Genomic DNA, 16,003 nt, shown 5'->3' with positions numbered 1-16,003 from the left:
GTTGTGTGTTGTTGTTGCTTGTGGTACCCTCGGGGAGGGCTGGTTTTTGAGAGAGAAAGAGGAGGGCCGAAAGGTGAGGGAGAGTTTGTAGAGAGAGGGAGAGATATTTCAGAAATGGGGAAAAATGAGAGGGGGTCACAGAGTAAAAGGAAAGGATTGGAGGACAAAAATTCATTGTGAGCCCCAGTGGTTCACAAATTAATGTCACAAGAGATGAAACTTGAAATATCCAAAAAATGTTCGACGTTCATTATAAAACTAAACTTGAACCCGTTCGCGCCCACACGTTCGTGGCAATGAGTACAATAAGAATAAAATAAGAAGATTAGTAATACGTGTTTCGACGACATGGTCAAAGAAAGTCAATGTTCAAGCCTTAAGGGCAATTTGATAATTCACACGTTCGATAGTAATACGAAATACGTAAATTAAGGACGGGGTTTCACATATGCTTTGGCGCATCATTTGACCGGCAAGAAAACAGAGTCGTCAGAAATCCAAATGCTTTTCCTCCACAATCCATTTCGTACACTCGATTCTCAACTCCTGCCACTTCACTTCCCCCGAAAATGGCAACCCAAATCACTAACGGCGACGGAGCCGCCAGTGTTTCCGCCCTCAACTGCATCGATCTCTCAAGCTCTGACACCCACCGATCCATGTCTTTGCTCAAACAGGTTACGACTCCCACATAAATTCTTCAACGTTTTTCTGGGTTTTGAATCTTTTCTGGTTTTCTAATCTGTGTAGTGAAGGAAACTGAACCCTCGGTTGTTTTAGGCGTGTTTGGATTGCGGGTTTTTCTACTTGCTGAATCATGGAATAAGCGAGGAGTTCATGGCGGAGGTGTTTGATCAGAGTAGGAGGCTTTTCGCGTTGCCATTGAGTGCAAAAATGGAGCTTTTGAGGAACAAGAGCTACAGGGGATATACCCCTTATCTCGACCAGCATCTCGATCCTGAAAACCAAGTTCACGGTTTGTATTATATCATTCGGAAAGTACAATTTCTGGTTGTTTTTTGTGGATTAAAATTCTGGGTTTTTGTTCTTGTTTCGTAAATTTCGGGTTTGCGATGAGTAGGAGATTACAAGGAGGGGTATTACATAGGAGTTGAGCTACAAGAAGATGACGCAGAAGCTAAAAAGCCGTTTTATGGCCCTAATGTTTGGCCTGCTCCAGGTGAATAACTGCAAGATGTAGAATTTAATGCTGGCTTTTTAGCAAAATTTGGTTTTATAGTGTGCCCTTTTGTACTTTTATTATCTGGAACTAGAAGGGTGTTATTGATCTTTTTGTACTTTTTTGTTGTGGTTGTAGATGTGTTGCCGGGGTGGAGGGAGACTATGGAGGAATATCATAGACAATGCTTGTAAGTTGTGCACTTATACTTGGAAGTTGGTTACAACATTTAACAAATAACCTTATTGTATTCATTTTGCGACAAGTGACACTCAAAATATGTCTGGATAACTTTATTTTAATATGGGTTTAATTCAATTAGCCAATAAAGTTAAAGAACAAACTTAAAAATTCGGTTGAAGATGGTATATAAATATAGCCGGGCATCATAGCCCATTCGGTTGGAGATAGCCTTAGAAATCTCTGTTTTCCCTCTTAGCATTTTAAATAGCGCTCTTTACTCCTATCTTCTGTTAAGTTGGCAACTTTTTTTTTAGCAGAATATCGTACTGTCCGAGTGCTTTGAGAATATCATTTTTGTTAGTGACAAGGTTTTGGGATGAATGATTGATTAGTGACAAGGTTTCAATAATCCTTTTCCCTATTTCTTCTTCTAGACTAGTTCTTTCTAGAGTGGATGATATACGCTGAGTTGAACTGTTTTCATGTAAATCATTTCAGGGAGGTGGCTAAGTCAGTTGCTAGGCTTGTGGCCCTTGCTCTTGATCTCGACATCCATTTCTTCGACAAACCAGAAATGCTAGATGAGGCTATAGCAACAGTGAGGTTACTACACTACGATGGTAAATTTTCAATCAAAAGTTTTGTTACTTTAATTTAATCCTACAACTATTTTAACTCATAAGACGGTGTTCATTTGTTATATAGGTCAGGTTTCTGATCCAGCGAATGGAATTTTTGGAGCTGGAGCTCATTCGGACTTTGGTTTTGTAACCCTATTGGCAACAGATGATGTTTTAGGTCTCCAAGTAAGAAGACTGCTGTGAACTTCAGCTATATTACCATTATTAAGAAGGCAGGTATAACTATTGCATTATTAATCTGTTATTCGACCTAATTCCACTATATCTCTTTGCAGATATGCAAGGATAAGGATGTGAAACCTCAAATATGGGAATATGTATCACCAATAAAAGGGTTAGTCATTGTACCCCCCGAGGGAGGTCGATACCATTAAAGTGGCTTAAGTCTGGCTGACTCATATGTGCTATAATTATATCCTTCCTTGCTTGCGGACATATGGTCCATTAAGTACTGTTTTTAACACTAGCACAAGTTAGCTTCAAACTTGTAACATGTTTTGAAGATTTCACGATTTAGAGGTGTGAATTATAGGTGCCACCATAGTAGCAAATGTAATGCGAAGACACCTTTTTGATTCAGAGTGGTAACATTCTTGTTGTGTTTATTATTTCAGAGCATTTATAGTGAATATTGGTGACATGCTGGAACGCTGGAGCAACGGCGTGTTCAAGTGCTGCACATCTCTCCTAGTTCTATCTCCATTATATGATCATAAAAGATGAATGCTGGCAGTTTGGAGCTGTGCAATTCATTTGGATCTTTATATATGTGCATTCTCCTTTTAGAATTTTCATATGAACGATTGTGACGCATGCTCCTGCTTTGTTTTTGTGCTCAGGTCCACATTGCATAGAGTTGTAGGGAACGGTCAAGACAGATATTCTGTATGACTACTTTTCTTCTATGCTTTTTCTATTTCATGGCGTACTAGACTATATCAGTTTTCAGTGTTTATATGTTGTGTAAGATTTAGCCGACCCCACTTAGTGGGAAAAGGCTTTGTTGTTGTTGTTGTTGTATATGTTGTGTAAGATTCTCTTGTTGGTTATATGTATCATTAATCTGTGCCTGAATTGTACGTAGGCTCAATATTTGATTTTTGTTTTTTGTTTTCTCGGGATTTACATGGCCTTCGTTATGTTAGCTTTCACATATGTGATAATAATACCAATTTTATTTTATTTTTCTTTCTTTACAGCACATGCTTTCGCATTTTGGACTTGATATATCTCATTTGCTTCTTTTCTTTGGCAGATCGCATTCTTTATAGAACCAAGTCACGATTGTCTTGTTGAGTGCCTGCCTACCTGCAAATCCGAAAAGAACCCTCCCAAGTAAGTCCTGACACAAATATTATGCTGGAAATTTTGTATAGGTATTTTAGCAACTGAAAGATTTTATGTGGCCAAAGGATGGCAGTTTTGAAATTCGAACCATAAAACATTTAGAATGATATTCTTGCTGTTCATTGCATTCCTGTATTTGTCTACTTTCCAGGTTTCCTCCGATCTTGTGCCGCACTTACCTGAACCAGCGCTATCACGATACTCACACTGATAAGATTGTCTACACCGAACACAACGGTTAAGTTCGTCGGTTCTCCTGCAATAGAAGGTGAATCACCGCATTCTCAGATAGCAAGCATAAGTTTCCATATAGTTCAACTACTGTTTTACTTGATAATGTGCTATATCAGTGTTCCAATTGTTCCCCTTTGTATATTTTAGCCCAAAAGTTATTCTTGGGTGTATGTGATGAAGTGAATAAAATCACTAGAGACATAATCTACTATTGTAAGCGCAACCACATTTCTATAAGTACAATGTTATCTTGAACGTGAGACTCATGGCATGTGGAGGTTGCATGCTACTTGAGATTTTTGAAGTTTTAGCATATCTCTTGAATAATTTCTTAATGCATAAAAATGTCATGAAATTCTTATTCCAAGATTTAAATATGAGAGCATAAAGCTCAAAATATGTACTCAATACCTCTTCTAGATAAGTTGGTATAAATTTTCTCAACGAGTACTTTTATTAGTTCAAACTGAATTATATTGTTGCAACATACTTAAAAGAGTTAAAGAGTTTTTGTATGACTCATATTTACTATTAAGTTTTATGCTACACCTAATTTATTTTATATCATAGGTTTTATATTTATTTGTTTTTTGCAAGAACACAAATGGCTTCTGTCAACTCCTTATAAACTTCCGCACTTCTCCAGGTCAAGTTCTATTCAAGTTTAATTTTTTGGAGACTGAAGTCACATTACTTCAAACTTGACAATGGTTATCGGTCGAATCAAAATTTACTATCATAAGGGGGAGTCACTTATTTATCGGAGATATTCATCAAGGGAAGTCTTCGACAATATGCTATAATGGACATATAAGCGCGTTGTGCTCTTTCCCGCTCAATTAGTTTTTATCCCATTGGGTTTTTTTTCTATCAAGGTTTTAGTAAGGCAACATTATGCGCATCCAACACCTTATCAATGTTTTCCGAATTGTGCTCGGTTTTTCTCTTTCACTTTGGTTTTGTCCCATTGAGTTTTCCAAATAAAGTTTTATTGAAGCAATTATTATTAACAGTGGACATAACTTATGATTGATACACGGACATCTAATGGGGAGTGTTGTGAAACAAAATGTGAATGCCCTTATACATTGTATGGTAGTAAACCATCATAAACACTATGTAAAGAGGGCTCTTAGGTACCTTTTGGATGATGACTCATGTATTTGTTACCCTATATGTATATGGCCAATGATAATAGAAGACACACTAATTTTCTCGTCCCAATCTCTCTCGTCTCTCCTATTCTCTTTTCTCTATATTCTGTTTCCAACAAATAAATTTTTTATTCCTCAAACTTTTTTTTTAATTTTTTTTATGAAGATTATTCTTCAAACTTTTTAGTTTTTACTGTCTGTGTGAGAACTTCATATTTGCTTAGATCTGGTGGTGCCGACCCTAGCTTCGGTTGGGGTTGGTTAGCCGTTCTCCCCTTCCTCTCGTTGTCTCCTTTTCCACCCTTCGACTGCGTTTTCCCTGCTCTCTATTTCGATTTGCCATTTTCTTCTCATCCCACCTGCGTCCTTTTTTCTCGTTCATCCTTACTCCTATCTGCAGTTTTGCTTTACTGAGACGGTGTGTAGAGCTTCGGTGCTTGCACAGGCTCGAGTGTTCCTAACACCACCACCTTCTCATCTCTGTCTGCCTTCACCGGCAGTGTTGTCTGTGGGTTCTCACGGGTTTCTTTCTTCTGGTAGCTGGATTTCTTCATCTGGTTGTTGGATTTCTTCAATTGAGGTTGCGTACTTGGTGGTGCTTGGAGTTGGATGTTACGATCGACGAGCTGACGTGAGGTTGAAGGAGTGGAATTGGACGGATCGTGCTGGAATGTTGCAGTGGTGGCTGCAATCGATTTCTTGAACTTATTTATATATTTGTTTGTTTTTCTTTGGCCCATTTGTTGCTTGTTCATATGCTAGCTTTGGGCCTGGTTTGTGTTGTTTTGTTGGTTTGTAAAGTTTGTGTTGTTAGTTTGTAATAAATGTCGCTCTTTGGAGCTTTGACCAAAAAAAAAAAAAAAAAAAAAACAAAACAAAACAAAACAAAAACAAAAAATCCTTTTTAGTTTTCACTTTTCAGAAACAAAAAATGGAAGGTTCAAATTTCAAAAATACTTCACAAGGGATCATAATTAACTAGGGGCCCACAACAGATATTTTTTTAAATGTATTTTTACTCACCATCATTTAGAGTGGTGTATATTTACTATCCTATTTATCATCGTTAGATAAGTTTGAATTTTGAGATTTGTGCTTATCCACTACACAAATTTCAAAATTCAAACTTATTTAACAAGAATTAATAGAATGATAAGTATACACCACACTAAATGATGATGAGTAAAAATGCTACTTTGTGAACATCAATCCTTCATCGATTAGGTAAGTATTGACCCATGTGTGAAAGTACGAGACCAAGACGGCAAAAAGGTAAATTAATGAAAGAGATGATGACCTGGCAACATAGTAAGTCTAGGGGTTTACTACCATACAATGTATAAGGACTTTCATATTTTGTTCCACAACAAGAAAAATATGGGTAGTGTTTTTTTTTTATCAAACGTTACATTTTATTAGATTAGATGTTAGATTAATCATCATCTAAGTTCAAGTCCACGCCGTTATACAAAGACTCAACTCCTTCCACCATTGTGGTAAAGAGCCATTTGTAAAAATATGGATAGTGTTAGGGGGATTAAATTTGTAAACAAAATTTTATAAACTAAATTATATAGAAATTGATGATTGAATTATTACTTAAGCGTTTGATAAACGTGTTCATTCCTATTGGTGACACATCATTTAATTTGCAAATTTTGTCTATAAATTTAATCTCCTTAACATTAGCCGAAAAATATTATATGACCAAAAAATATAGAAATATAATTTGACAACCATTTTGGCACAAAATCAATACCACTGGATCACGACTACCTCATAGAAACGGAAGATGGGCCGAGTAAAATACAGCGATTGCTGGATCACTCATGTGAAAAATCTACCAAAAAGAAGAAAAAGTGACCCGAAAAGAAAACTAAAATTGTTTAGTCTTAACAGTTAAATGTTTATTTTGTTGTCGTTCTATTATAGCTCAGTTGATTAAGAAGATTTACTTTCTCGAGTTATATATTGGTGAGACTCCAAATACAATCGTGTGGTCTATGTAATTCATCATTATTATAACCTGTGCAAATACTAATATCATATTGTAGGATATAAGCTCAGGTTGATTCATAAATGGAGAAGGAATGAGACCATTGGAGAATAAAGGCAACTTACTTTCGAAGCATAACACGACTGATTCATGCTTTGGCGAGCAAAGATTTGGAACTTTTAGCCCGTGCTCAAACTCCTGCATACGCATTTCTTGAGGCCATTGGTTGTGCTTTGGTGCACCAATTGATTTGGGTACAATGAGTACGCGCTTACCCGTTATAAATGGGTCTTATGATAACTCCTATATCAAAGAAACAAAAGCAATTAGCATGAATGATTAGTCTTTCTGATTTGGTTGCAGAAATGATTAGTTTTTAATAATGACAACATATTGATGACTCAACGATAATATAATAGCTACACAACGATATAACAACAACGCAAAATTTTTGTTTTCACTCCTACTTCGTCACCTTTCTTACATCACCCTTATTCATCCATTCTTATATCGAAGAACAAGATTAAAATAAAAAGGCTTATTTTTAGCTACGTCTCCTGAAACTTTTGATCTCATTTTTCCCTTTATAACTCAAAAGTCACCACTTTACTCTCTGAAACTCAAAATTCGTTCCACTTTGATTTGTAGACTCTTTCTTCTCCCTTAAACTTATAGATTGCTTTCTAAAACAAATGTAGGACCCAACACCTAGTAAAACTATGCCACATGTTTAATCATAACATAGTAAACATTAATCATTCCTGCTAATTGCCCAAAAATAAACATTGCCATATGAAGAAAAAAAATATTCCTTATATAATATTTTTAGGAAAAATTAGTATCTGGTCCTAATTTCTGATGTTCATTGACTAAGATCTTATCAAATTTTAGATTTTGATCAAAGTCCCTAGCATTAATATATTAATGAATTACATGGAAGTTACATAATTTTTATAATAAAAATTAGTAATTGATTTAGAGTTTAATACTCACACCCTTATTAAACTCCTAATTAATTTTCAATTCAAACATTTCCAAAATATAAAAAATAAAATTAGACTAAGTTTGTATCAATTCTTTAATCTTATATGTACCCATTCTTAAATATACCAATTTGTTATATGAAAAATGTACAATTTTTTAATATAAAATGTACCCATTTTTTATATAAAATTCATTCAAATCCTATGTCTAATCCATTTTTTAAACTTATATATATCCATGTCAAGTTTAATAGAAGAAATTTAATAATGTTATTAAGTCTAATATCTTTTTTTCTTCCAATCTATTAAGTTTAATAGATTTTGGTGCAACAGATCTTATGACATATGATAAAATCTTGTTTCAATCTATGACATATCTTCATATAAAGTGTGTGGCAACTGCCAATGGTACTATTGTTCCTGTTGTTGGAGCGGGAACAATGTGTCTTACACCATCTCTTCCCTTACACAATTGTTTATTGGTTATGTCATTGTCCCATCACTTATTGTCTGTACCACAAGTAATTGAACAATTGGATTGTATTGTATTAATGTATCCTTCATTTTGCTTGCTTGAGGATATTCAAACAAAGGAGATTATTAGGCGTGGCACTAAGAGAGATAGCCTATATTATGTGGATGACGTGATTCCTGGAAGAGCTAATTTGGTTCTTGTGTCGCGTAATAGTAATCTACAGAGGTTTTGTTATTATATCGTCGTTTGGAGCATGCATCGTTTAATTATTTGAAACATGTGTTACCTGATTTGTTCAGTGGTATTGAAGACTCAAAATTGAAATGCGAAACATGTATTTTAGCCAAAAGTCATCGTGCTTCATTCCCTTCAAGTATGAATAGAATGTCTTCTTCTTTTGCGCTAGTACACTCTGATGTGTGGAGGCATTCCCCTGTTAATACTACTTCGGGAACTAAGTGGTTTGTTATTTTCGTGGAAAATTGCACCCATATGACGTTGTTGTACGTGTTGAAAAATAAAGGTGAGGTTTGTGATGTGTTTCATCTATTTCATCAAATGGTTAAAACTCAATATTCCTCTTATATTAAAGTTTTGAGTTCTGACAATAGAGAGAGTCCATAAATTTTGTGTTATCCCGGTTTCTACAAGATTGTGAGATTGTTCATGAAACTACCGGTCTACATACCCCCTAACAAAATAGGGTAGCGGAAAGGAAGAATCGTCATATTCTGGAGATAGCTTATGCTTTGCTTATTGGTGCATTTGCTCCTAAACGTTTCTAGCCTGAAGTAGTTATACATGCAGTTTATGTTATGAACGTATGCCTTCTCGGGTCTTGAATTATCGAACACCAATTCAAGATCTTACTTAGCATGTTCCAGTGGTTTATACAAATACTTTGTCACCTCGGATCTTTGGTTGTGTGGTTTATGTTCACATTTAGAAAACTTATCGTAGTAAGCTTGATCCATGTGCTTTCCGTTGTGTGTTCCTTGGATTTGCCCTACATCAGAAGGGATTCAAGTGTTATCATCATGCAAGTCAACGTATGTTTGTAACCATGGATGTGACCTTCTCGGAGTTTGAATATTTTTATTCTTCTTCTGTATCCAATTTAGATCACCATGGGGAGATTAGTGATATTGGTTATTTAAGTTGGCTAGAATATACTTCAGTGGGAGAAACCGAAGTTGTGGAAATATGCCCAGTTGTTCAACCGGAGCATACCGAACCATGTAACTCAGTTCAACAGGCTCCAATCGAACCAACAACCCAACCAAAGAAATCAGAGATGTTTAGCAGAGTTCTACCAAACAGTACAACCTAATTTAGCAAGAATCTGCTGAAGTGCCCAGTATGTCTGTAGTACCCCATCTTTCTGATCCTTTAGTGCCCATTCCAACTCCCTTGAATATCTAAGAGGTAAGTATTTTAAATGATAATACAACTAATCCTAATATTGGTGTGAATACTTATAAATTGCCAGCAAGACAGAATCGTGGTATGCCACTTCATAGGTTCTCTCCGGAAGGAAAAGTTAAGTATTTGATTGCTAAGTATGTATCATGTGAGCGTTGTTCACCAGAATGTAGGGCGTTGATAAATCATATGGAATCAATCAAAATTCCAACTCAGGTAGAAAAAGCCTTCCGAGACTCTAAGTGGACACAAGCGATGAATGAAGAGATATCAGCTTTGCAAAAGAATAAAACTTGGGAGGTAGTGCAGTTACCAAAATGGAAGAAACCTGTTGGCTATCGTTAGGTGTTTACGATCAAGTACAAGACTAATGGATCAGTGGATAGGTACAAAGTAAGGTTAGTGGTTAAAGGGATAACGTGTGGTGTAGATTACCATGAAACCTTTTCTCCAGTAGCAAAGATGAATGCAATGCGTGTTTTGATTTCCTTAGCTGTAAATATGGTTGGCCTCTTAAACAGTTTGATGTGAAGAATGCGTTCTTTCATGGGAACTTAGAAGAGGAAGTGTATATGGTCTTTCCACCAAGATATGGTGCGAGTGGTAATACAAGAGTGTACAGATTGCGTAAATCTATTTATGGGCTCAAACAATTGCCCCGTGCTTGGTTTGATAAGTTTACTCAAGTAATGAAGAAATATGGGTATCGCTAGAGTCATTCAGATTACACTCTGTTTCTGAAGGGTAGGCTTGGCAAATTGACTGCTTTAATCATTTATGTGGATGATATGATTATTACAGGGCATGATTTCGAAGAAATTCAGAAGTTATAAGTAAATCTTGCATTTGAATTTGAGATGAAAGATTTGGGAGAATTGAAGTACTTCCTTGGAGTTGAGGTTGCTCGTTCAGCTAAATGTATTTTCTTATCGCAGCGAAAATATGTGTTAGATTTGTTGAAAAAGACTAGTATGTTAGGGTGTAAACATGTGGATACTCCTATGGTATAAAAGCATTACTTGGGTATTTACCCAGATCAGGTTCGTGTTGATAGAGGTAGATATCAAAGACTTGTGGGGAGGTTAATTTATTTATTTCATACTTGTCCTGATATTGCATATGTTGTGAGTGTTGTAAGTCAGTTTATGCACTCACCCAGTGAAGATCACATGGTTGCGGTAATGCAAATTTTGGCATATCTGAAGTCTACACCCGGTAAAAGAATACTTTATGGAAAACATGGACATCTAAAGGTTGAGGGGTCATATGCAAATTGGGCTGGCAATGTTACTGACAGACAATCTATATCTGGGTATTTTACGTTTGTTGGAGATAATTTGGTTACGTGGCGTAATAAGAAGGAAAAAGTGGTGTCAAGGTCTTCTGCGGAAGCTGAGTATAGAGGTACGACACACGAAATAAGTGAAATTCTTTGGTTATGTAAACTTTTGAGATACCTTGGTTTTGAACCAAATGAGGCTATGTTGTGACAATAAATTTGTAAGGGAGATAGCTGATAATCCAGTAGAAGATGATCGAAGAAAGCATGTAGAGGTTGATCGACACTTTGTCAAGGAAAATCTTGAAAGGAAGATTATGTCTATACCGTTTGTGAGTTTAGGAGAGCAGTTGGCTGATATTCTTACTGATGCAGTGTCTAGTAAGGTTTTCCAAGACTTAATTATCAACTGGGGCACGTATGATATCTATGCACCAACTTGAGGAGGAGTGTTAATTTGAGTCTAAATTGTAAATGTTATTGGAGTGCTATTTTAGGTAGGATTAGGATACGTAATCTTTAGGATTTAGTTTCTTTATCTTTTGTAATTACTTTCCTTGTAGGATAAGGTATGTGTACCTATATGATTGTAAACCCTAAAGAATGAATAATATAACGAAGTATTCAACATATTTCCTCTAGAATATATAGACAATGCTTGTAAGTTGTGCGCTTGTACTTGGAACTACATATGTTTTATAGGACCAGAGTGCTTGTGCAAGTGTGACGACAAGCATGTGATCAATGTTCGTTCCATGTTAGAAATCTTTGTTTTCCCCGTTGGCATTTTAAATACCGCTCTTCACTCATACCTGCTGTCAACTATGCAACTCTGTTCAGCAGAATATCGTTGGACATCCATTTCTTCGACAAACCAGAAATGCTTGGCGAGGCTATAGGAACACTAGGGTTACTACACTACGATGGTAAATTGTCAATCAAAAGTTTTGTAACTTTAATTTAATCCTACAACTATTTTAACTCATAAGACGGTGTTCATTTGTAATATAGGTCAAGTTTCTGATCCAGCGAATGGAATTTTTGGAGCTGGAGCTCATTCGGACTTTGGTTTTATAACCCTATTGGCAACAGATGACGTTGTAGGTCTCCTAGTAAGAAGGCTGCCGTGAACTTCAGCAATATTACCATTATTAAGAAGGCGGTTATAACTATTGCACTATTAATCTGTTGTTCCACTAGATACACAGGGGTGGCAGCAGCCAGGACTGGTTAATTGGTTAGCGTGTGTTGAAAACCTGGATATATTTACGCGGGTTGGCGTAGATTTTAAGATTTATCTTTTTGTTTTTAGGGAAGAAAATCCGAACAAAAACATCATCAGAACTGTTTTTTAAAATTTTAAGATTATGTTTGTACCCCCACCACTCTCGAAGTATAACACGAAACGATTCATGCTTTGGCGTTGACGAGCAAAAAGTTGCAACTTTTAACCCCAGTTCGAACTCCCACATACGCATTGTTTGAGACCTGCAAGAAAACAGAGGAGTCAGAAATTCAAAAGCTTTTCCTCCACAATCCATTTCATGCACTCGATTCTCAATTCCTGCCACTTCACTTCCCCCGGAAAATGGCAACCCAAATCACTAACGGCGACGGAGCCACCAGTGTCTCCGCCCTCAACTGCATCGATCTCTCAAGCTCTGACACCCACCGATCCGTCTCTTTGCTCAAACAGGTTACGACTCCCACATAAATTCTTCAACGTTTTTCTGGGTTTTGAATTGTTTCTGGTTTTCTAATCTAGGTAGTGAAGGAAACTGAATTCTCGGTTGTTTTAGGCGTGTTTGGATTGCGGGTTTTTCTACTTGCTGAATCATGGAATAAGCGAGGAGTTCATGGCGGAGGTGTTTGATCAGAGTAGGAGGCTTTTCGAGTTGCCATTGAGTGCAAAAATGGAGCTCTTGAGGAATAAGAACTACAGGGGATATACCCCTTATCTCGACCAGCATCTCGATCATGAAAACCAAGTTCACGGTTTGTATTAAATCATTCGGATAGTACAATTTCTGGTTTTTTTTTATTTTTTATTTTTGTGGATTAAAATTCTGGGTTTTTGTTCTTGTTTTGTAAATTTCGGGGTTTCGATGAGTAGGAGATTACAAGGAGGGGGTATTACATAGGAGTTGAGCTACAAGAAGATGACCCAGAAGCTAAAAAGCCGTTTTAGGCCCTCCAGGTAAATAACTGCAAGATGTAGAATTTAATGCTGGTTTTTGGTTTTATAGTTCCTTTTTGTACTTTTATAGTAGAACTAGATTATTTTTAATTTTGGATAGAATTTTTAACCGATCTCGTCATGTCATGTGTCATTATCCGAAAGTACAATTTTTGTGGATAGATTTTGATAAGATTTTTAACCAATTCTACCGCACCACATGACCTTACCTGTTTAGAATCGTTGAAAATATGGAAATGTGGTGTAAGGTGGGAGAAAATGGTAAGGTATTTATAGAAAAAGAAAAAAAATGAATTTTTTGAAATTTTTTTCTGATTTTTGATTTTTTTTAACTTTTTATTAACTTAATTAATCGGGATTGTTAGATTAAAAAAAATTAGAAATCCAACGGCCCAGAAAAAATAGATGTTGGAAATCCAATGGCCTAGAAGCAGCCACGTTACTCAAGCTACAGTAACTGAGTGGGGCTGACACATGGGCCCCACCATCTGAAAAAATATGTTAGTGACGCTGCCCACGTGCCTAGCGCAAATTTTTTTAATAACATTATTGGCGTTAGCCTTGCATCACACATCACGCACTCGGGCCTTGGATTTACGCCTGACCTTTTGGTCAGGCTCCCGAGGTGGGCTGGAGGGGTTTTTGGGGGAGAGGGGGGGTGTGGGGGTGGGGTTGGAATTAATTTGGAGCCAATCCATAGGGCTATTGCCCACAGTGGAAGTGCTCTTATTGATCATTTTGTACTTTTTGTTGTCGTTGCAGATGTGTTGCCGGGTTGGACGGAGATCATGGAGGAATATCATAGACAATGCTTGTAAGTTATGCGCTTGTACTTGGAACTATATATGTTTTATAGGATCAGAGTGCTTGTGCATGTGTGTCGATAAGCATGTGATCAATGTTCGTTCCATGTCAGAAATCGCTGGTTTCCCTCTCGGCATTTTAAATAGCGCTCTTTACTCATATCTGCTGCCAAGTTTGCAACTCTGTTCGGCAGAATATCGTAGGGTCCGAATTCTAGTGACAAGGTTTTAGGATGAATGATTGATTAGCATCTTAACTTTCAATACTCCTTTTCCACATTTCTTCTAGATTAGTCTTTTCTAGAGTGGATGATATACGCTGAGTTGAACTGTTTTCATGTAAATCATTTTAGGGAAGTGGCTAAATCAGTTGGTAGGCTTGTGGCCCTTGCTCTTGATCTCGACATCCGTTTCTGCGACAAGCCAGAAATGCTTGGCGAGGCCATACAAACACTAGGGTTACTACACTACGATGGTAAATTTTCAATCAAAAGTTTTGTAATTTAATCCTACAACTATTTTAACTCATAAGATGGTGTTCATTTGTTATATAGGTCAAGTTTCTGATCCAGCGAATGGAATTTTTGGAGCTGGAGCTCATTCGGACTTTGGTTTTATAACCCTATTGGCAACGGATGAAGTTGTAGGTCTCCAAGTAAGAAGGATGATATGAACTTCAGCTATATTACCATTATTAAGAAGGCAGTTATAACTATTGCATTATTAATCTGTTATTCCACCTATATCTCTTCGCAGATACGCAAGGATAAGGATGCGAAACCTCAAATATGGGAATATGTACCACCAATAAAAGGGTTAGTCATTGTACTCTCCGAGGGAGATCGATACCATTAACGTGGCTTAAGTTGGTATGACTCATATATGCTATAGTTATATCCTTGCTTGCGGATATATGGTCCGTTGAATACTGTTTATAACACCAGCACAAGTTAGCTTCATTGCTAGTAACATATTTTGAAGATTTCACGATTTAGAAGGGTTAAAAATTGTAGATGCCAGGTCCATAGTAGCAAATATAATGCGACGACACCTTTTTGATTGAGTGGCAATTCTGTCTATTATTTCAGATCATTTAAGGTGAATCTTAGTGATATGCTGGAACGCTGGAGCAACGGTGTTTTCAAGTACTGCTCCTCTCCCTTAGTTCTGTCTTCATTATATGATCATAGAATATGAATGCTGGCAGTTTGGAGCTGTGCAATTCTTTTTTATCAGTTTTCAGTGTTTTTATGCTGTGTAAGATTCTCTTGTTGATTATGTCCAGTCATCTGATTCAAATGTAAACCATCAATTTCGCTTATTTTATCTGTGCCGGAATTGTACATGGGCTCAATTACTCGATTTTTGTTTTCTTTTCTCGGGTTTTACATGGCATTCGTTCTGTTAACTTTCACATATACGATATACCAATTTTATTTTTCTTTCTTTACAGCACACACTTTCGCATTTTGGACGATACATCTCATTTGCTTCTCTTCCTTGGCAGATCGCATACTTTATAGAACCAAGTCATGATTGTCTTGTTGAGTGCTTGCCTACCTGCAAATCTGAAAAGTACCCTCCCAAGTAAGTTCTGACATAAATATTATGCTGGAACTATTGTATAGGTATTTTAGCTACTGAAAAAATTTATGTAGCCAAAGCATGGCGGTTTTGAAATTCGAATCATAAAGCATTTAGAATGATATTCTTACTGTTCGCTGCATTCCTGTATCTGTCTACTTTTCCAGGTTTCCTCCGATCTTGTGCCAAACTTACCTGAGGCAGCGCTATTACGATACTTACGCTGATCTGAATGTCTACACGGAACATAACAATTAAGTTTGTCGTTCTCCTGCAAATGAAGATGAATCACCGTCCTCTCAGATAGCAAACGTAAGTTTCCATATAGTTCAACCATTGTTGCACTTGATAATGTGCTACATTAGTATTCCAACTGTACCACTTTATAAATTCATATAACCCTGTAATCTGGTACCCAACCACAATGCAATTTCAACCAATTTTGTTGCAGATTCTGTACCGTACTGACCTGGTACAAAACATATAATTCGTTGTCAATTAAACGTACGGTACAATGTGTGTCGT

General features: G+C 36.6%; 1 protein-coding gene and 1 pseudogene across 2 annotated transcripts; both read left to right on the top strand.

Annotated features, from left to right (window-relative positions):
• The first annotated feature begins 437 nt into the window (after window positions 1-437).
• Window positions 438-15,931, top strand: LOC126601563 (2-oxoglutarate-Fe(II) type oxidoreductase hxnY-like). Of its 2 annotated transcripts, none has more exons than XM_050268291.1 (11): window positions 438-677; window positions 781-976; window positions 1,082-1,180; window positions 1,319-1,370; window positions 1,862-1,983; window positions 2,069-2,169; window positions 2,280-2,338; window positions 2,619-2,675; window positions 2,844-2,889; window positions 3,260-3,339; window positions 15,646-15,931. In XM_050268291.1, the coding sequence occupies exons 1-11, from the start codon at window positions 570-572 to the stop codon at window positions 15,734-15,736; spliced, it is 1,011 nt and encodes a 336-aa protein (XP_050124248.1). In that variant the 5' UTR covers window positions 438-569; the 3' UTR covers window positions 15,737-15,931. The 2 variants fall into 2 exon arrangements, with proteins under 2 accessions (XP_050124248.1, XP_050124247.1); XM_050268290.1 differs by lacking the exon at window positions 15,646-15,931 and adding an exon at window positions 3,503-3,845.
• Window positions 12,303-15,417, top strand: LOC126605598 (2-oxoglutarate-Fe(II) type oxidoreductase-like; annotated as a pseudogene).
• Window positions 15,932-16,003: the final 72 nt, after the last annotated feature.

The sequence above is a fragment of the Malus sylvestris genome, chromosome 15, assembly GCF_916048215.2.
Source record: "Malus sylvestris chromosome 15, drMalSylv7.2, whole genome shotgun sequence".
Lineage (NCBI taxonomy): Eukaryota > Viridiplantae > Streptophyta > Magnoliopsida > Rosales > Rosaceae > Malus > Malus sylvestris.
Note: the sequence above shows the minus strand (reverse complement) of the source record. Positions and strands in the feature narration are given on the sequence as shown.

Excerpts from the sequence above, each read along its gene's own strand:
- LOC126601563 (XM_050268291.1), top strand. The coding sequence starts at position 570 with ATGGCAACCCAAATCACTAACGGCGACGGAGCCGCCAGTGTTTCCGCC. Across the intron at positions 1,371-1,861 it reads GAATATCATAGACAATGCTT|GGAGGTGGCTAAGTCAGTTG; the intron begins GTAAGTTGTGCA and ends AAATCATTTCAG. Across the intron at positions 2,890-3,259 it reads ACGGTCAAGACAGATATTCT|ATCGCATTCTTTATAGAACC; the intron begins GTATGACTACTT and ends TTTCTTTGGCAG.